At 37.9% G+C, this 22,574-nt stretch overlaps 1 protein-coding gene across 1 annotated transcript; it reads right to left on the minus strand.

The window, feature by feature from the left end:
- Positions 1–10,606: 10,606 nt before the first annotated feature.
- On the minus strand, positions 10,607–17,985 carry LOC131630847 (citrate synthase, mitochondrial-like). Its single transcript, XM_058901589.1, has 20 exons — positions 17,834–17,985; positions 17,506–17,581; positions 17,278–17,340; positions 16,804–16,845; positions 16,292–16,357; positions 16,098–16,163; positions 15,800–15,913; positions 15,587–15,650; positions 15,142–15,224; positions 14,675–14,724; positions 14,524–14,601; positions 14,223–14,351; positions 14,052–14,094; positions 13,710–13,796; positions 13,081–13,185; positions 12,172–12,279; positions 12,011–12,061; positions 11,297–11,370; positions 11,151–11,202; positions 10,607–11,063 (listed from the first exon to the last, which is right to left on the minus strand). The coding sequence occupies exons 2-20, from the start codon at positions 17,554–17,556 to the stop codon at positions 10,971–10,973; spliced, it is 1,419 nt and encodes a 472-aa protein (XP_058757572.1). The 5' UTR covers positions 17,557–17,581; positions 17,834–17,985; the 3' UTR covers positions 10,607–10,970.
- Positions 17,986–22,574: the final 4,589 nt, after the last annotated feature.

Genomic DNA, 22,574 nt, shown 5'->3' on the forward strand with positions numbered 1-22,574 from the left:
AAAATTCACACTTAGATAATTTGGCGAAAAGTTTCTTCTCCTTCAGCAATTCTAACACAGTTATGAGATGTTCCGCACGCTCTTCTTCGTTCTTGGAGTATACCAAGATATCGTCTATAAATACTACCACAAACTTATCAAGATAAGGATGGAAAATCCTATTCATATACTCCATAAAAACACCAGGTGCATTTGTAACTCCAAATGGCATCACCGAATACTCGTAATGCCCATACCTTGTTCTAAATGCCGTCTTCTGAATGTCGTCTTCCTTCACTCGGATTTGGTGATATCCAGACCTCAGATCAATTTTACTAAACACACAAGCTCCAACCAGCTGATCCATCAAGTCATCAATCCTCGGCAATGGATACCGATTCTTGATAGTAACCTTGTTTAGTTGTCGGTAATCTACACATAGTCTCATAGAGCCCTCTTTCTTCTTTACCAACAATACCGGTGCACCCCACGGAGAAACACTTAGACAAATGAATTTCTTCTCAAGTAACTCTTCCAGTTGTTTCTTCAGTTCGGCCAACTCTATTGGTGACATACGATATGGTGCCATCGACACTGGACTAGTTCCCGGAACCAATTCAATAGAAAACTCTACCTCTCTTTCCGGTGGTAACTCATTCACATCTTCAGGAAAAACTTCCGGAAATTCACATACTACCGGTAATTCAGTATGTACTACCTTCTCTTTCAGGTCCGTCATTGCGAACAACATGAACACCGTCGCACCGTCCTCAATAGCTTCTTTCACTTGTCTAGCCATCATGTTCAGATCATCAGCATCAACAGCTTCAGGAAATATTACTGTCTTTGAAAAACAGTTGATATGAACACGGTTGAATTCCAACCTGTTCATTCCCAGGATGACATCAAGTTGTTTCAATGGAAGACACACTAAGTCCATTCCAAACTCTCTACCAAAAACATCAACAAGACAGTTCAAACAAGAAGATGAAGTAGTTACTGAACCCGACGCAGGAGTATCAATAACCATGCTTCCATTTATTTCAGATATTTCTAAATTCAGCCTCTTAGCGCAATCCAAAGAAATAAAAGAATGAGTTGCTCCAGTATCTATAATTGCAACTAAAGGTGTGCCATGAATGAAACATGTACCTTTAATCAGTCTATCCTTTGGAGTAGTCTCTGACACAGACAAAGCAAAAACCTTTCCTCCCGCTTGGTTCTTCTTCGGTTTAGGACACTGTGGGCTAATGTGACCTTCTTCGCCACAATTGTAACAAGTCACAACCTTCTTCTTACAATCAGCAGCAATATGACCCACTTCCTCACACTTGAAGCACTTTTTCTGGTTCAGCTTGCATTCATTCCTACGGTGTCCAGCCTCACCACAGTTGTAGCACCTGACAAAAGCACTGGAGTCTCCCCTACTAGGCTTCTTCCAACCACCAGTCTTTGGATTACCTCTACCATACGGTTTACCTTTTTCCATAGGCTTCTTCCCTTTTCTGTCAACTAACTCGCGAGAGTGAGGTGACTTCAGCTTAAGGTTATCTTCCTCGAAGATCTTGCTACAGTCCATCAAATCAACAAATCTCCGAATCCTCTGATACCTGATTCCTTGCTTAATCTCATCACGGAGACCATTCTCAAATTTGATGCACTTTGAGAATTCACTAGCTTCATCATTGTTGTAGTGAACGTAGTACTTCGCCAACTCAACAAACTTCGAAGCATACTCTGGTACCGTCATATTACCTTGAACCAGCTCCAAAAATTCAATTTCCTTTCGACCTCGTACGTCCTCAGGGGAGTACCTTCTCAAAAACTCTCTCTTGAACACAGCCCAAGAAATATCCACATCATCAGCCTCCAGTTCAGCTCTGGTCGCCATCCACCAGTCATCAGCTTCTTCGGACAACATATGCGTACCATACCTCACTTTTAGATTCTCAGCACAATCTATGACTCTGAAAATCCATTCGATCTCCTTCAGCCATTTCTGAGCACCTTCAGGATCATGCGTACCCTTGAACAACGGAGGATTGTTCCTCCAAAAATTCCCCAGTTGCCTATCAGCACCAATCCCTGCTCCTCCGGCATTTCCTACCAGCACACCAGCAATCATGCCCAGTGCCTCAGCGATAGCATCATCATTTCTTCCACCTCTTCCAGCCATTGCTCTGCTTAAATCACAACCAATTTAATTAGAACAAAAGTATCGACAAGTTAACTCGTACTAGTTGCATACACAGGAAAGACTGACACTAAGACTCTGGTCATAACGACCGACTATGCTCTGATACCACTATTGTAACACCCCTTTCTAAACCCCCGCGACAATTAATAAGTTTATTCAGAATACATGAAAATAAGGGTGCCACAATTCATAATAAAATAAACATCGTTCAGTTATGTCATGCATTCACTGAGGCGTTCATCAACAAATAAAAATATTTCATGTTAACACAGCGGAAATTAACTCAAACGGATTAAGTTTAACATCTTTAAAACTAATCCTTCAAACATCAAAACATAACCAGAGTTATAAACCATAAACTCTAAACATCGCGTCCCCAGTGTTACAAATATCAGAGCATGACACCTGACGCTAACTAAAATAACTGACTCATGAGCTAATTCTCACCGAGTCGAACAGTCGCTATCCTCAATCTGAAAATGACAACATGTAAGGGTGATTATCATCATAATTAACAAATGTTATAAGGCTATAAAGCAATAACACATCATAGCTGCATCATTCACCCAATTGTTTCATAACAAACATTCAGACAAGTTTCATCATCACAAACAATCAACCAACATATCATGAATATTTATAACACTGGAATACATCCAATCATGTTATAAAAGTATGCATATGTATGAACTGACACTATGCATGTGGTACCAACATCATCAAATGGGAATAACCCATGACCGATCCAACATCATCAAGATACGGCTCTGCCAGCACAGATTCCACACAATGGGAATCATGCCCTTTACTGATCCAACACATCATCATGGATACAGCATCATCAATGAATATGAATGAATACAAACATACATGAACATACTTATACCATCGTCAAGTCTAATGAGTAACATCATCAAATACTCATTTCATCATAATCATCATCATCAAGCATGTTTACATATATATATATATATATATATATATATATATATATATATATATATATATATATATATATATATATATATATGCATCATTCAATCACAATCACATCATTAATCATCAAATATATTATTTTATAAGGTTCGTTTAGCTCGAAACGGCACACTAAACGGACCAACGGTTCAAAAATTATGCATCTTTAAACTTTTCAAAAATGGTTTGTCACTAACAGCACGCGGCGCCAACCTTGGTTCGCGGCGTGAACTGAGTGTCTCAAAACTCCTTGGCCCTCTTCCAAGCACTTTGCGGCGTAAACATGTGATCGCGGCGCGAAACGAGAAAAGGAGTACGCCTTCGCGACGCAACATGTGCTCGCGGCGCGTACTGAGTACACCAATTTTCCTTGCGCCTTCTGCCAAACAGTTTGCGGCACCAACCCTAGGACACGGCGCGAACTGGCGATTTTCAGAAACCCCCAATCGCAGAACAAAGCATTCTACACATTCCAAACTCACTCAATTCATACCAGTACGAACCTAAGGAAATGGAATGCACATACAACACGAAAATACACATCATAATACACCAATTACGCATCAATTGAGACCATATCAACACAAACATCATGGATTCAAACATTGGGAATCAAACATCATACAATTTGACTCAATCCCTAAATCTATCATATGACTCAATTGACCCGAATTCTACATCTATTCAGTATTATCAACCCATAACCCGATAATAGATGCTAATCAGATAAGTCCCCCCTTACCTTAGCCAAATTCTTAAATGGGTCTTCTTCCTCTTTGGTTCTCCTTCACGTTTTCAGCTCTCCCTCTTCTCACAACTTCTTGTTTTCACGTTCTAATTTCTTTCTCCTCTTGTTTTCCTTATTTTATGAAAAATACAAAATTATAAATGGGCTCCTTCACAATTACACCCCCACCTTACTAATTCCACCACATGGCCCAATGACTTACATTTTATAATTTCTCCACATAATTCGATAAAATGCTAATTTCCAATAATTAATTTAAAACTTAATTAAATTAATTAAATAAGAATTTTCGGGATGTTACAGTGAACGTTCCCATCGCGAGCTAGGGCTCTGCGAACAGGTACAACAGCGGCGGACCTAGGTGTAGATTTCCCCACCGGATCGAACTTGTGCTCGTGTAAGCGAGAGTTCAATCTTCGTTGTCATGGAGATGTATGCGTATGTACCACGACGCTTGTCGTTATCCGAGCAAGGCTCGTTGTTGGTGAGGGTTTGTTGGATAGAGGTTAGTTGGTTTAGCTGTAGTATCGCCTGAGTTTCTCGGCGTTCCAGGGTCGAGCAAGTTTTTCCCCGAGTAGGTTTTCTAGGTAGTAGGCACCATTTTTATTTTATCATAAACTCGGTATGGGCCTTTCCAATTGGGAGCGAGTTTGCCTTCGCGCGAGTCCTTCATGTTTTTGCGTAAGACTGGGGAGGCGATCTCGAACTCGCATTTTATGACTTTCGTGTCGTGACGCAAAGTTATTTGGTGTTATTTCGCGGAGGGATTCTCCTGATCTGATTTCCTCGACCATGTCGAGCTCCTTTCTCATTGCTTTGTCGTTCAATTCTCCTCGAGTGGGGATTCTGTACGGCGAGATGGTTCTCTGATCTCCACGGGAATAACTGCCTCGGTTCCGTATATTAATCTGAATGGGGTCTCCCTGGTGGTCGAGTGTGGTGTCGTTCTGTAGGCCCACAGCACGCTATGTAGTTCCTCGACCCAGCCTCTTTTAGCTTCGTCGGGCCGACCTCTGAGCCCTCATAGGATGACTCTGTTTGCAGCTTCGGCTTGTCCGTTGGTCTGAGGGTGCTCGACAGAGGTGAAGTGCTGCTTGGTCCCGAACTTGCCCACAAACTCTTGGAATTTTTTGTCGATAAACTACGTGTTGTTGTCGGTCACTATTGCTTGCGGTACCCCGAAGCGGGCGAGCATGTTCCTTTTATAGAAACAGAGTATATTGTGTGTTGTGATTTTGGCGAGTGCCTCAGCTTCGATCCATTTGGTGAAGTAGTCTACGACGATGATCAGATATTTGTTTTGGTATGATCTGACCGAGAAGGGTCCAAGGATGTCCACCCCTACCAGGCGAAGAGCCAGGGGAAGGAAAGCGACTTTAGCTCGTGAGGTGGAGCTAGATGCATGTCGGTGTGGCGTTGGCATTTTTCGCATTTTTGGACGTGGTCCTTGGTGTCCTGTTGCATCGTCGGCCAATGATAGCCTGCTCGTAGGGCTTTCTGCGCCAAGGAGCGACCACCGAGGTGCTGGCCGTTGATCCATTTGTGGAGTTCCTGCAAGATTTTGAGTGCTTGGGATGTGTCAACGCATTTGAATATGGGGTAGAAAATCCTCGCCTGTATAATTTATCTTCGACGATGACGTACGAGCATGCCCTCCTCTTAGTCAAGAAGGCTTCTTTTGGATCGGTAGGGAGTTCTCCCTTAGTGAGGAAGTTGTATACTGGGGTCATCCAGCATTAGTTGTCTCCTATCGCGTTTACCTCAATTAAAGCGGCATGTGTGCCTATGCTCGGCCTTGGGAGGATTTCGTGGATCACGAATTTGTTTCCCCCTTTTTCCTTGTGCTCGCGAGCTTGGATAGAACGCTTGCCCTGGTGTTATGTTCGCGAGGAACGTGTTTGACATCCGCTCGAGCGAAGTTCTTCATTTTTTCTTTGGCTAGGGCCAAGTACTCGATGAGGGTGTCGTTTTTCGCCTGGTAGTCGTTGTTGAGTTGAGAGGCGACGAGCTGGGAATCGGTGTAGATTTCTATCTCTCGGGCTCCAATATCTTCGGCCAGGCATAAACCAGCGAGGAAGGCCTCGTATTCGGCCTGGTTGTTTGAAGTGGGAAATGACAGGATCAGGGAAACTTCGATGATGAGGCCCTCATCATACTCAAGAATAATGCTGGCCCCGCTCCTTGAAGGGCTAGAAGCTCTATCGACGAAGATCGCCATATGTTGGCTGTCGAGGGCCGTGGTTCGCTCGTCATCATTTAAGCGACGAAGTCGGCCAGGACTTGTGCTTTGAGGGCTTTCCTGCTCTCGTATTGGACATCTAATTTGGATAATTCGAGTGACCATTTGAGCATTTTCTCGTCCATGTCTGGTCAGTCTAGGAGTTGCTTGATAGGTTGGTTAGTTCTAATGACGATGATGTGGGCTAGGAAGTAGTATCTAAGCCTCCGAGCGACGATGCTCAGGTGTAAGGAAACCTTATCGATTTTGTGGTACATGACCTCGGGTCCTTGAAGTGCTTTGTTGGTGAAGTATACAGGTTTCTGCCCGTCTTCAGTTTATCTTATGAGGGCCGCGCTGACGGCCTCGTTCGAGACGGCCAGATAGAGGTACAATGTTTCCTCTTCGTTTGGTCGAGTGAGGACTGGGGGTTGGGAGAGGACCTGTTTGAGATGGAGGAGGGTTTGCTCGCACTCCTCAGTCCATTTGAAGGATGCCTCTTTGCGCATAAGTTTGAAAAATGGGAGGGCGTGCTGGGCGAATTTTGCGACGAATCTTGACAAAGCGGTGAGCATTCCATTTAGTACTTGAATGGACTTCTTCATGTTCGGAGTGGGGAGTTCGAAATATGCTCGGAACTTGTCGGGGTTAGCTTCGATTCCTCGTTCAGTTAGGTAGAATCCGAGAAATTTTCCTGCTCATGCCCGAAGGTGCACTTCTCTAGGTTGAATCTAATTTTGCATTTCCTCGCTTGGTCGAAGATACGCTCGAGGTGGATGGTGTGGTCGGTGTCCTCTCGTGACTTGATGGTGATGTCGTCCATGTACACTTTGAGGGTGTCACCGATCTCTCCTCAGGACACTTTGTTCATCGTCCGTTGATATGTTGCTCCGACGTTTTTGAGTCCGAAGGGCATTACGTTGTAGTAATAGTTCCCCGACTCGGTCATAAAAGCCATGCATTGCTTGTCTCATTTTGCCATGGGGATTTGATTATAACTTGAATAAGCATCCATAAAAGATAATAATTTGTAACCGGACAAGTTATTGACCAGCCTGTCAATGTTAGGTAAAGGGTAAGCATCTTTAAGACAAGCCCTATTGAGTTTGGTATAATCAACGCACATTCTCCATTTTCCATTATATTTATTAACAAGTACAACGTTCGAAAGCCAAGTTGAATACTTGGCCTTGAAAATAAAATTTGCCTCTCGGAGGTCTTTTACAACTTTCTCGGCAGCCTCCGCTTTCTCGGGGGACTGCCTACGCCTACATTGCACTACTGCCCTAGTGGCTGGATCTATGGTCAGTTGATGGCAGGCGACCTCAGGGTCGAGTCCGGGCATTTCAAATTCACTCCATGCGAACAAATCTGCATTTTTGCGCAGGCAGGCCACGAGCTGCTTCCTCGGAAGGTCGAGGAGGCCTTTCCTTATCTTCACCCTTTTGTTGGGATCATCACTAAGGGGGACGACCTCGAAGTCTCTGATTAGGGCGCCTCTCTGCTTTTTAGTTCTTCTTTAGTGAAGCGGGCATCAAGGTCCACCGAGCTGACGTTGGGTGAAGGCTTCAGGTCTTCCCGGGTAGGCTTGTCTTCTACCCGAGACTTCTTGTTGGTGACGATCGACTGTTTGCCCTTCATGGACGCGTCTAAAACTCCTCTTGCTGCTTCGATGTCGGCATTCACTGTGGCGACCTGCCCCTTTTTTGTGTAAAACTTCATCTTGAGGTGGATGGTGGATGGAACAGTTGTGTGCTCGGCCAGTGTTGGTCGACCGATGATGCAGTTGTAGAGTGACTGGCAGTTGATGACCAAAAAACAAGTTTTGACCTGTCTCGAAGTTTCACATTCCCCGAGAGTGACGAACAGTTCGACGAAGCCCCAAGGTTTGGTCGTAAGCCTTGGAGGTCGGATCCCACGTATGGAGTTAGGTGGAAATCATCAAGTTGGAGAGTGTTGAACAGCTAGGTTGGAGAGTGTTGAACAGTTGGGTTGGAGAGTGTCGAACAGCTGGGAGTACATTATTTCTACCGAGCTACCCTCGTCGATCAAGATTCAACGTACGTCAAAATTGGCCATTCTTGCTCGGATGAGTAGAGGAATGTTGGCGTTGGGGGCTCCTTCGGGCAGCTCCTCGAGGTAGAAAGTGATGGGCTCGGATTTCCCTTTGAACTTGCTGAGGGTCGGGCCCGAGTCTGAATTGGCGTTGATCAGCTCGTCGAAATTTCTTTTCACCGAGCTGATGGAGAGTGGGCCGGTGTCCCCTCCGTTGGATATGACCATTGCAATAGGGAATTTTTCCCAGTGGCTAAAGGCGGCAGTGATTTCGTCCGAGGGCAGAAAGTCTTTCTGTCAGGAGATACAGAGAGCGACTTGAACCGGCGCTGGATCTGGTGACTTGTCCTCGTCAATGTTGTTACGAGTATCCCTTCGAGGAGTGTCGCTCCTCTTGGTGTACTTTGAAATGTGCCCTCTTTGATCAGAGTCTCGATTGCGTCTTTGAGGTGGATGCATTCCTCGGTGAGGTGCTCGTGACTCTTGTGGTACTTGCACCAGTTAGACTTGTTTGTTCCCGAGCGGGCCGGATTTGGCTTTGGTGCGCGAACGTTGAAGTTTTTGAAATCAATGCTCTTGCACTCAACCAGGATACGCTCGCAATCAACGTTCAATGGTGTGTACTTGGTGAAGCGAACAGCGGGTCCCCTTTGGTATTTCGCTTCTCGAGATCTCTTATCTTTCCTTTTTTCGCCTCCTCGACGAGAAGGGTGGTCGTCTTGCCCCGAGCTCCAAGATGCATCTCGGCTCTGAGGCCCTCTCTTGGTTGTTGTTGTTTTCTCCTCGTAGGCGATGTAAGTCTGTGCCTTGAGGAGGAGGGCATCCATGAAGTGGACTTTTTCAATCCTAATAGCTTTTTTGAAATCGCTATCGGGATTCAGCCATCGGTCGAGGAGGTATCTCTTTATCTGGTCGCTTGTCTGAACTTGGATGAATTCTCGATTTAATCTATCCAGGTAGGCTCAGAGAGGCTCATCGGCTCCTTGGACTATGGCCTCTAGGGAAGCTTCGAATTTGGGGTGTCGTCGGGAGGCAGTGAAGTGGTTGGAAAACAGGTTCTTCAGCTTCTCCCATGAATGGATGGAATTAGGCGGAAGATCCCTGTACCACGTCATGGCGCCTTTCTGGAGGGTCATCGGAAATATCCAGCATTTGATGGATCTGCGCACCACATGGTAGTCCATTACGGCCTCGATGCTGAGCATGTGCTCGTATGGATCTGTAGTTCCATCATATGAATCAAGGGTAGGAGGCTTTTCCGTTCCTCTAGGAAAGCGAACCCGTCTAATTTCCTCGGACAAGGGGCTGCGAAAATCATCTTCGTCACTTCACTCAGGTGATGGGGAGTATTTTCCCCGATGACGGCGTCGAGGAGGACTTCTTTGCCGCTTTTTACTGGGAACTTTCTTCTTCGGAGTCGGGGATAGATGTCTGTTCCCGAGGGAGGTCCGCTCCCACTTCTTTTCGAGTCCTTTCCGTTCCAGGGCCGATCCACGGGTTCGAGCAGGTGGTGTGGGACTTCTTGAGTCCTGCTGTCTCTGCTCACGTTCTGGGAAGGGTGTGTCCACCCGTCGTGGAGAGGGTGTGTAGGACCTATACTGTCGGGTCCTCCTCGTTGGTGACCGGGAACGCGAACGAGAATGCGAGTGATGACGTCTCTGCGGGGGAGAACGTGATTGTTGTCTCTTCTCCAGCGAGGTGATTCTCCGGTTTTGCTGAAATAAGAGACGATTGGTCGGGTTGATGGCCATGAGCAGGAGGGCTGTGATTAGATCGACGTCCTCGGGTATAGGGATGTCAATGTGGTTATATTGGTCCTCCTGTTGGTTCTCGAGATGCTGAGAGTCCCGAGTGAAGGACGAAGTTGTTCGTCCGTCTCAAGAATTGGTTTCGTGGTCTCGAGCTTGATTCCACATGTTGCGTGCGGCTTGCCCGTCACGCGTAGGCTGGTCGGGTCCCTCACGCCTAGGTCAATTCTTACCGTGGTGTTGAACCCATGCAATGCTTCACCCAAATGTGATACAACACCAACCTCAACCATTTAACATATTCTCTAATATAAATTAAAAATAAAAATAAAATAAAATAAAATGCCAACATAACATTAAAATAATTAGAAAAAACCACTTGACCGTACAAGTCTATAAAAAGAATAAAAAAATTTATAAAAAAAAAGGTCACGTCAGTTATTTTGATGACCGGATGTGATAAAATAAAAAATAAGAGAATTTTCAAATGTTTGAGAAATTCATGCAACTTTTCTTTTACAGGATTTTTTTTAAAAAACGCCTTATATAACAGGAGGAGAAAAGGTATTAACCTTAAAACTTACACTTTAACAAGAATTGATTGTAATAAGATCGAACCATGGTTTAATCGATTGTAATCTAACAATACTCATAACTACGCTAAATTTCATAAACAAATCACAAACTTCAACAAAAAACTCGTGTTATTCTCAACTATATATTTTTTGTCAAGGAATCAATCATATTTAGAAAGAATACAACGGGATTACCCCAATCAATGATGCCCTGATACTCCCTCAGGACCTAATTTATGCAGTGTGGAAAAAGTGGAAAGACAACTGTGAGGGTGATAATCCACCCTTTTTCCTAAAATACCCAAATCTTCTAAATCTGAAAATGCAGACAAACAGCCAAAAAAAAATAATGGAATGGGACTGTTGGCAACGAATGGATCTCGTTGATATCATACTAAAATTTTCAAGTAAACAACATCTTACATTCACCGCGAAATGTATTTTAGCAATCAACAAATAAATGGTGCTTTTAATTTCATGATGATGCACCGGCCAATTTCTCGAGTTTTTCCAATGTGACACTTTTTGGCCTTTCAAGTGGCATTCCAAGAGCCCGGTCCCATATCAACTGAAATCCAACAAAAGGAAGAGATTTGTTAATTCAAACCGGCAAAAGAGATTAATGTTGGCAGAGAAAAAATTAGGCATGACAAACCTGAGGGCCAACTCCAATACTCCTTGCTACACCAAAGAGAACGGTATAATAGCTGTCCAGAATATTAACAGATCATCAGATTCACCCTAAAAAATAATTGCAAATAGAAAATTATCTCAAATTAGACAAGAAATGCAGTCCCATACTTTTCCTCAGTTAGACCATAGTAGTTCAGTAGCACTCCACTGTGAGCATCAACATTAGGCCATGGATTTTTAACCTATAAAAATGGAGAGTGAATATTGAGTACATTTCTCTGTCAAAACTTGATGTAGGAATACATGAAAATATGTGGCAAAGCTTCCAAGAGTAGAATTATGCAAAAAGAACAAATAAAAACAAAAACACAAAGCTGTTGGAATTCCAGCCTCGAACACCTTCATCGGGTTGGGTGCAAAATGTGTTGGAAAATCATGTAGACCGACCAACCTCGAACAAAAACAAATACTTACACCATATAAAAAAGGTAAAAATAGAAAGACTAGGGCAACTCATTATCTTTTGAGTCTTTATCAACATCCTCGTGTCTTTTCCACCAAAATACTTCACATTCAAACTCAACGTGATTAACGGAGGTGATATCATTGAATTAAAATCCCCTCCGCAACTTCACAAAGAACTAAAAGTTCATAATCTAATATTCTACCCATATCAGACCATCTTTCTTGTGTTGTGTTTCATTCAATGTATGATTGCCCTTGCTAAACCCTTATAGTCCATAGGTGATCTAGACTCAGCAGGTATTCATAAAATACGGACATATGACATTAAGCAAAAACCATTATGAACCTCAACAGAACAAAGTTGTGAAAAAATAATTCTGTATGAATGTTCATTGAAAAATAAAAACATGACATCACCTTTCCTAGCTTGGTCAGAATGGGAGGCACAACCTCTTTTATTTTTGACACCTGAAAGAATCAGTTACATTAGATCATGAAGAAGTTTACCAGAAGCAAACTACAGGTGTGCTATCAGAAAGCATTCAAAATCAAACAAAATCCAAAATTAGGAAGTATACCAGTTGGAAAAGTGGATCATTAGGCAAATGCTTCAATGCAAACTCCCTCTGGCAAGTGTATCTTGGGTCTGTGTTACGTAAAACCCCATGTCCATATCCAGGCACAACCTGCAAATCCAAAAACAGCAAAACCCTACCGTTGCGTTATCAACAGAGGCTTCCCAATAGAAGAATTTGGAACAAGTCTACAAGAGTTGTATTCTCTTTAAAATAATCCTAATCCTTTAATGCAAAAATATGGCTATTTTGCCACATGAAAAACCGGTATTTCATAAAAAACATAGAATATATTGCTCTCATTTCCTACTTGTACAATAACAATCAAGTTTTTTTCCAGACTTAAATAGTCATTTAGTCTCTATAAGTTAGCGTGTTTTTGGTTTTCGTCCCTGTATCTTTTTTTTCTTGGACTAAGTCCTTAAATATTGAATTTCTTTTTGATTTAGTCCTTACCTAAAATCCGCGGGAAAATCTGCAGGTTTCATGCGAATTTTCCTTCGTATTTTCCTGCGGATTTTAACTTTAGGGATTAAAACCAAAAAGATTTCAACATTGAGGGATCATTCCCAAGAAAAAAAATTCAGGGACGAAATTCAAAAACACGCCAACTTACAGGGGCCAAATGACTATTTAAACCTTTTTTCTATTAGACTAAGTTAGCTACGTGGATTAACCAATTTTACAGAACTTTTCCGTGCATTTGGACCAAAGATAGACTAAGTTTTCTTACCCTTTAACTCTACCCAACTGAATTGCTTTATTTCGAAAAAAAGGTTGAGCAAACAAAAAAACAAAAAAGCAAACAATATTTAACATTTAATTAAAATTGATCCAAGAAAGAAAGGGAAAAAAAGCAAATAAAAAAAAGAAGGCATCAAAAGCTTCAATTATTAATATCAGTAACATTACCTGGCCACTGTTCAATGTTTTATGAATGTAGTCGCTCAACTGTTCTGTACTTATGTTTGGAGTCCCAAACTCTTTAACTACATTTCTGATCCATCGTAGAACTTCCTGTAATAATATAACAGATATCAACAAAACTAAAGGTATAGACAAATATGGGCATTAATCAGTATATACTAGTATTTCATAATGGTAATATACAGTTAAGGAATAATATGGGGCATTAATCAGTAAATACAAGTATTTCATAATGGTAATATACAGTTAAGGAATAATATGGGCATTAATCAGTATATATTTCATTGGGTACGTTGTATCATTCCAATACTCTGACAAGTTATTATATAATTCAAAACTCGTTCAGCAATTATACAAGGCAAACTTTTCTGCACATATATTCTTTGAGACGAGCCTGGAGGCCTAGTATCTGACTATTTATCAGAACAGCGGATATTAGTAATAGTAATGCAAGACAGTTTGATTTTGATGGAAAAATACTAAATATGACAGGCCTTCTGAGACTGAATAAACACTACATACAAACATGGTTTCTGACAGGAAGATGAAATACAGCTAATTATATGTAAGATTAAAAGAAAACAGAAGGAAGGGGAAAAAAATAACAAAATAACCTGGTTGGCTAAACCGTGGAGTGGGCCAGCTAAACCATTCAAAGCAGCTGCGAATGCTAGATAAGGATCTGATAGTGAACTACCAACCTGAACGGAACACATGTTACAATACATTAAATTACAATAATAACAACAACCAAAGCCTTTTGCGATTAGGTGACAGATTACATGAATCAAAACAATGCCATAATATTTTATCATGAATCATGTCTATCAATACAACTAAAGCGGGCATTTACTAAATCACAAGTCACCTATACTAAATATTTGAATGTTCTAATACATAATTCAGTATTCAGGATTGCAGCTGGATGGAAAAAGTGTGCAAGATAATTGACTTACTAAGTGAGCTGTGTGAGAACTAACATTGCCACCTTCATGATCACTGCACATATAATTTAACCAAAATAAAAAAAATCAAGCAATAAAAACAAGGTTTGCTGGTAATTGAAAGAGAACCATACAGTTCATCGTGATCATAGAAGGCACCATCATTAGGAATTGAACACAAACCTATGGATAGAAATATACAGCCTCATAAACTCCAGCATTTCCGGATCATCGAATCCTAACATGTGAGCATAGTTTGCACCATAATCTAAAGAATCATCCAATGGTATGATTTTTCCATCCTTGTATATCCTTTAAAATAGGGTAAGAAATCAATCCAAAATGTAAAAAGGATGATAGAAAACTGTCAAAACACTTCTAATTAGTGCCATCCCATAATATATCTCATAGGTCTATTCTTGGATATAATTTCCCATTGCATGTTAAATGTGTAATCTTGGAAAGGAATATAGGCTTTACATACCGTCTATAAATATAAGCAGCAATTCCAGGCAAACGAGCAATTAAATTCAAGCTATCCTCGTAGGTTGGCTCCCAGTACCTATACGCAAGCAGCAAACCTGTTACAGAAGCATATAAGGTTTGAGAAACACAAAAGACTTTTGGAATCTTACCTTGACTTATGGATCCCACCCTCGTATGCCTTCTGAAATTCACTTTCCACCTGAAAATAAAATATATTGATTGAAAATCAGTCTTCGTCCTTACTTTTTACAAGAATATTAATAATGTAACTTAGGCAGTCAATTAAATTTATTTTGATCCTTAGTGACTATGTATTGCAAAACTAAATTCATTTTCTTCTTCCTTTACCTCTCCAAAAAAGGAAGATGCTAAATTTAGATGGACACGGATAATGGAAAAAAAAAAGCAAACGAAGGAAAGTGAGCAGGAGGAAAAACCATTGTACTATAATTACAAAAACACTACAATGTTAATTCTTTTGTCTGTGCAACTCAGTAAATTTTCTTTCTTTGTTGACTGAGTTTATGTGGGAAAAAAGAGAATTTACTGAGTTGCAGTAGAATTACAAAAGAAAGACTATAAAAATCAGAATTCAAAAAAGAATTTATCGCTCAACCTGGAGGGCCATTACACCAGTACTAAATTGTGTCATAGGATGAGCAGAAACAGGCAGTGCATCAATTGCCTTGTAAGCATATTCTGCAAGTAAAATAAAAATACTATAAGGAATCCAATCCACAATTTCGGAGCATCATAAACAAGAGTCAATTCAGATCACGTGCATCATGAAACAATGTAGAAAAAAAGCTTTATGTTAAAATCTACACGTGTGATGTTTGGGCAAGAGCAAGTAGAATGTTGGCACAGACAAAATGATTGATTATATATATTGTGTCAATTCACTATAATTCAAGAAAAGCATTAACAGTACAATAATTATGATTATATTGAACCTACAACTGATAAAAGCACATAACAAAACCATGACATTCTACTTGGACTATTAGAATGAACAGTAATTACTTGAAGATACCAATCTATGACTTCAAAAGAAAATGAACCTGGTATTTTTGCACGTCTTCGTAGTTCTTGAGCTAATGAATCTACTTGCTCTTTGTTTGGTATCTGCAACACAATGTATGAATCGATTATATGACAAAACCCAAGAGCACGTATCAGATTCAGAACACCTTCGTACAGGGTGATGCAATGATGCTAAATTGCATTACTTGTAAGCCACAACATCTATAATAAGAAGTTCAATTTGATTATACCTTTCCTGTCAATAGAAGCCACAGTATGGCCTCGGGCAAAGGCTCCCCACCAGGAAAAGCACCTGGAAGTGTTTTCTGGCAGTCGGGAATTGTCATGCCCCTAAAGCGAATTCCCTAAAACACAAAACAAGCTGACCTCAGATCCAATTAATGAACATTAACAAACAAATGTTACATCGGAGATTCTATCAACTATTCAATAATCATTAGCAAGATGTAATTCACTTGTATTAATATTAATTAGTTAATAGTTGACATATATGATAAGAGAAAAGCCCGAGTCAGTTGAGATACATACCTCGTCTGGGTCAACCGCTGAGCCTAACCACACTAAAGCTGTCATTCCTCTCATTCCACCAAGTACCTTTTCAATAAGAGAAAGCACTTCCCAAAATAAGTTACATTGCAAGTGTATAGACAAGAGAGTGGGACATCATTTACTGCTGCTAGTAACTTAAAACACTATAGCTATTTAAAAAGCAATACAATTACCATATCAAGGGTGGTTTTTCCCAATTCAACACTTGCATGATCTTTCTTCAGCTTCTTAACACGTTCCTGCAATCATGTTTTATCCATAGATTAAAACATAGCATAGACACACAATTCTAAAACATGTTAATTGAAATGGAAGTTCAAGCTAAATACTTAAAAGGAAAAATCATCTATTATGAATCTGAAAAGACACTTATCATGTTTTTCAGACTCACAATAGTATGAGACCTGCGCAGATAAGTACAACTAAATGCATATTGCAAGTTGAGTACAGCACAAGAAAAAATAGGATTCGCATTTACTTCCAACCATTGCAATAAAAAAATTAAAACCATCCGAGAATACAACAATGAAGTCCACACATAGCTCAGAGGGGAATTAAACTACTACGTAATTACAATTGAAGGAAGCCAAACATGAAACTCATATTAAACTCAGTGAAAGCAGCACAGATAATGCATTAACTCATCCAAACACAAGAATACCAAAACATAAAATTGCAAACAAACCTGATACTCTGGAACTAGCTCCTTCATCTCAGAATAAAGATCCTGCAAAACACACAAATACAATAATCAAAACTACCAGCAAAAGTCAAAATAGACAAACTCAAGACATACAAGCAATTTCATATGTTAACTTTAGATCTACTCCAAAGTCCAATCAACACAAGATAAACTACATAGTATACGAATACACTTTCAAATCATAATAACAATACCATCCTCAAAAAACTCACAGCATCTTATTCATGTAGTGCCGACACCTCTAGAAAAAAAAATGTGTCTATGTCAGTGTCTGCATCTGAAACCGACACTGACATCTGTGATTAAGTTTAATTTATTCATTTTTTCAAATTATTATTGGCGTCAGCGTGCTAGGGTCGGTTCGTGTTTCTCGTATATTTGCTTCATAATCATAACACCTAATAATACCCACTTTACATTGATATGGGAAGAGACAAACAAGAAGAGAGATATTACAGTGTTCGTGGAGGTTTGCATTTGGAGCCATCTAACTGAATTAGCGAGACTAGGTTGTTGACCCTGCCATGAAAAAAAATCACCATCACCAAACCATTAAAATGAACCAAAAAATTCAGCATAATACAGAAACAATCAAAAACACAAACAAATTACTCAAAAAACAATAAACAACAGGCAAATATAGTAGAACAAGAATTTCAATTATTCATTCTCAGCTATCATTACCACGCGAGATCGAAGTTTGGAAAATGCGGAAACGCTTCTAAAGAACGCCATCAAATCAAACAATCAACAAAACAGCCTGCATCAGTTCATCAACATTAGTAAAACAAATCACAAAAAAATTGAAAAATAAAAATAAATTCGATGAAATAAAAAAAAAAAAACAGATACAAGATGAGAAATCGTGGATTGTAGTTATAGCAGAAAAATCGAAACAATAAAGGTGAGAATGGATTGGCGATGAAGGATGAAGAATGAAGGATGAAGAATGAAGATTGAAAAGTAGCTAGGGTTTGAAGAAGAAGAATAAGAAGAAGCGAGAAGAACGTACCGTAAGAAAAGTAGAAGAATCACCGATCTAACAGAATTGGGAATTGAATTGGTCTTTATAGTGAGAAGAGAAGGAAAAATGGCGTGTGACGCATGAAATAGTGAGATTTTAATTAAAATGTACAACTACGCAATATGGTCGGTCGGTGTTGATTATTCGGCTCGGGGGTGAGTGATTAAAAATAGGCGCTGGATTATTTCATTTAATTTTTGTTTAGACAGTGATAATGTTTCTGTTAGCTAATGACATGAACTAATTTTTAGCTTGTTTTTCATTATCTGCATACTTTTTATAAGATAAAATTTTATTTTTTTTTTTGGGTACTTATGGGTTTTAGTTAGATATTATCTTTAGTGTAAATTGATTTAAATTTTAATTTTTTTAAAAAATAAAATAAAACAAAAAATATGTAGCATTGAATACTATAACTTAATTACACAATCGTATCGGTATTCAACTAAATTTAAGGGTATCGGAGTGATCAACATTTATCCGGTATCTTTCTCTTGCTCAAAAAATATTTATTTTTATAAATTAAAATTTTTTCATTTCATTCATCAATTAGATAAAAAATAAATAATTTCAATTTTTTTACTGTAATTCTTGTAATATACGATGATAAAGTTTTTTTTTTACTTTAATATTTTATTTAAATATATTTTCAATTGTAATTTTATTAATATCGTTCAATATTACGTACACTGTTACGTACACTATTACTTAATATAAAATTATGTAAAATATCATATAAGCAAGGACAACATGTCTAAATAATAGTGATTATTGATTTGAGTGGGATTTCTAGTATTTTTTATGGGATTTTGATCAAGTCGATCTCTTACATTTTTGTCATTTCTTAGTTAATGATATTATATGGGAGAGTTTTTTAGTGGTTAGATTAGTAAATAGGTGTGACTATAGTTTTATTTTAGTGTTTTCTTTTGTTCGGTTTAAAACTATAAAGTAAAGATGAAGTAGTGAAGTTATGTCTTACTATAATGGATTTGTACTTCTGATGCAGTAGAGACGGGACTGATTTGTAATGTGAGCACTTCAATTCTCAAGTCGGTGAAGAAAATCAAAAGTAATATGGAAGTGAGGATGAATTTGTATGATGCGCTTCGCCATTATATCTTCAGGACGGTTGAAATCGTTCATGTGTGATGCAACATGTTGTGTAGACAGTCGTCTGATTGAATCTAGCAGTGATTGATGCGTTGAAGTGTAAAATTACTTACTTCTTATTATAACCAAGGAATACATGCTCTTAATGTCTTTCCACTCGAGTTTCGATCTTGGAACCTTTTTTATTAGTCTTTCGAACGACTTAGAACACTTTTCTTTAGGTGGTAGAGCCAAATTTAACGGTGGTTTTGTCATGATTTGGCACGTTGTAGTCTGGACCATTTGAAAAGCCCATAATGATGTCATTTCTAATGGTGTTTCAAAAACTGTAAAAGACGTGGAGGAGAAGAACTTTTTTTTTGAAAATGATTTATAGGTAAGTCAGGAGTGAACTCATGTGCTTATTTTGGTTGTGCCTTCAGAACCCTATCATTTACTTTAACCAATAGCAAATCAAACATTTTTCGGTTAATAATGGGTATGGTTTTGTTGTTCTCTTGGTGGATCATGTGTAACATGAATCTTATGGAATGATCTTGAGTTGCTTGGGTGATTTTCTTAGTATATTTTTATTATTTTGTTGTTTTCTGTATGCATTGTTTGTGTTTGATTTTTTTTATATATAAATGTGGTTTTCACCTTTTTATTAATACTTTTCTAGTGTTGTTTATAAAAAGTTATTTTTTAGATTCATTAAATATGTAATGTATCTGGTCTATATATTATTCGAATACATTCATTATTTGATGTATTAAAAAATTTCTTATTAATAAGACCATAGAATTATTTTGCCATTCAAAACCTTTTATACTTTTTTTTTTGCATTGAATAAAATCTACCTATTTTTTATAACAAAATAATTGTTATGTAACTTTAAATGTGTTTTTTCTTTTGAGTTAAACTTTTTTTTTAAGACTAAAAAAATTTAAATTAAATTATAGAAATATCTCGATAGTGCATAGTAAATTAATTTTACACTATCATCTAATAGAATTATAACATTCAGTCATGTCATATCAGTATTTTAAAATTAAAAGTGTGATTTAATACGATACACGTCAGTGTTTGATTGAACGTGTAAAAATACTTTACATTATCGGTGTATACTTTTTTTCTCTTACAAATATATCTTCTTGTTTTGATTAATTAATAAACATTTCTTCTTTACTTAAAATTAGATGAACATTTTTTTTAACTTCCAAGAGTTGGTCTATCAGTGGAGGCTTGAGTTGAGAGTAGGGGTGGCAAAACAGACGGTGGCTCGTCGCCCACCAAAGCCCGTCCCGTCAAAATCCGCCGCCCGCCTAAGCTCGCCCCGCCAAAGTCCTCCGCCCGCTAAAGCCCGTCTCACCTATTTTTAAGCTCGTCTCGCCTTAAGTTCATTCTTTTTTAGTTAATTCTAATAATTCAAATTCTTGATGGTTTTATTTTATACATTTATTTGTAAATATATGCAATATTTTTTTAGGTAAAATTTATTTAAAAGATGCTTTATAAAAAATTGTTAAAAAAATAAGTGAAAAATTTAATTGAAAGTTAAAAAAAACTATTAATCTATTTAAAAATTAAAAAATTAAAAAATAGGTGGGCATACCCGCCGCCCGCCAACCCGCCACCTTAGGGGACAGACATGATTTTTATGCCTATTTTACTTAGCGGGCTTTAGGCGGGAATGAGCGCGGAGCGGGCGGCCCATTTTGCCACCCCTAGTTGAGAGTGTACTTCTCTCAAAATCTTTGAGTTCGGATATCAAGATTTTCAATATATATATATATATATATATATATATATATATATATATATATATATATATATATATATATATATATATATATATATATATATATATATATATATATATATATATATATATATATATATATATAGGGGACGACTCATGTGAGAACACTTGGTTATTATAAGAAATGAGAACAATGAATCACGGCCATTAAATTTTGATTTTGTTGATTTTAATGGACTGGATTGGTTTCTCTTTCTATAATCCTTAATATTTATTTTAAATCAACATAGAAAGAGAAACAAATAGACCCATACTTAAAACATATAAACATATATTTATATATTTATTTTCTTTGTTAAAATAAGTATCACATTTGACTTTATAAAAAAAATCACTTTTAAAAAAGTATTATTCTAAAATAGTGTTATTTATACTTTTAAATAGAATTTTTTATTTTTATATAAACTCAATTATATTTTTTATTCTTCTACTTTATATCATATTTTAAATTCAAACTATTTTAATATCTCTCAAACCTTTACTCTTACAATTGATTATATTTATTGTATAAAAAACTCAAATGTGACATAATTTTGAGAGATATACAAAGTAGTATGTATCTTTCCAAAACTAAATACATTTGTATTTTTTTTTAAAACATGGTCATCAAATTTGGGCTTCAAAACTTCAAAATTCATGGCAATACAATACTAGAAGGTTAGTAGGTCAGCAAAGTTGAAACTATAATATTGACTTGTCCTAAAAGGTTGGCTCCTCCTAACACAAAAGCATGTGTAAAACAAGAATAAAAAACTGATTCTTTTATAATATTTGATAATTTACTAATTTATATTTACAAAATAATGATTTGTACTCTTAAACTTTAAAAATGTCATTTAATTTAATCGCTTTAAAATATGTATCCAACCAATGAAAAATCTTAAAATGTTTCTTACCGCATCAAAATAAGCATATAACTTTTAAGATTTTGGCGTTAAATTAAAAAATTATCAATAATTTACTGATGATATCTTTTTAATTTAAATTACTAAATGGTCATCTATAATATAAGAAAATTAATGGCTCTGGAAAACACCAATTTAACCTTTTGTCTTTGCCCTCCACCTCATCAAAATAGGGGTGTTTTGCGTCCAAAATTTACTTTTTGTAACTAAAATGTACTATTTGTTTTAACTCAAATAGAGTTACTTTTATTTGTATACAAATTACAAACCTATTTTGCGTTAATAGTTCAACTACAAGAATATGGTAACTGAAAAAGTAGAATATTTGAATTTCTAAATACTGATTGAGTGAATAGTGCATCTTTTTCCCAATACTTTCAGTAAACCGTGTAACTCTTCTCCCAAAATATGTCATATCTTAACCAAACATTTTTCTCTCTTCTGATGAAACCTCTCCATTCACCTCTTTCTTTTCTTTCTTCTTCCCTTTCACTTTCTTCTCTTTCTCCATTTGACGAATGAAACCTCTCCATTCACCTTTTTTCTTTTCTTTCTTCTACCTCTTCACTTTCTTTTCTTTCTCCATTTGACGAAGCGATACAGATGTAAAAGCTAAGAAGAACCATATATGATTTCAAGCAATAAAACCTTTAACGAAATGCTATTTCGATTTCAAGCGGCCAAAAATGTCGAGATCTGCTTTTGGGTTGTGGATTTGATTTCAAGCCATGAAGATGAAGATCTATTTGTGGGTTTTGGTTTTGTTTCAATAGAAGGAGTAGAAAAAGCATGTATGAGTTTTTGATGTGGTAAGAAATTCAACCTTTTATGTTTATATTATTTGTATCAGACTCATATGCTTACGGGTTGTATATGCTTACGGGTTGTGGAGTTTTTTAGGCAAAGAAGT

Source organism: Vicia villosa, unplaced genomic scaffold, assembly GCF_029867415.1.
Source record: "Vicia villosa cultivar HV-30 ecotype Madison, WI unplaced genomic scaffold, Vvil1.0 ctg.000745F_1_1, whole genome shotgun sequence".
Taxonomy (NCBI): Eukaryota; Viridiplantae; Streptophyta; class Magnoliopsida; order Fabales; family Fabaceae; genus Vicia; species Vicia villosa.

Excerpts from the sequence above, each read along its gene's own strand:
- LOC131630847 (XM_058901589.1), bottom strand. The coding sequence starts at position 17,556 with ATGGCGTTCTTTAGAAGCGTTTCCGCATTTTCCAAACTTCGATCTCGC. Across the intron at positions 16,164-16,291 it reads GAAAAACCACCCTTGATATG|GTACTTGGTGGAATGAGAGG; the intron begins GTAATTGTATTG and ends CTTATTGAAAAG. Across the intron at positions 14,602-14,674 it reads GGTGGGATCCATAAGTCAAG|GTACTGGGAGCCAACCTACG; the intron begins GTAAGATTCCAA and ends GCTTGCGTATAG.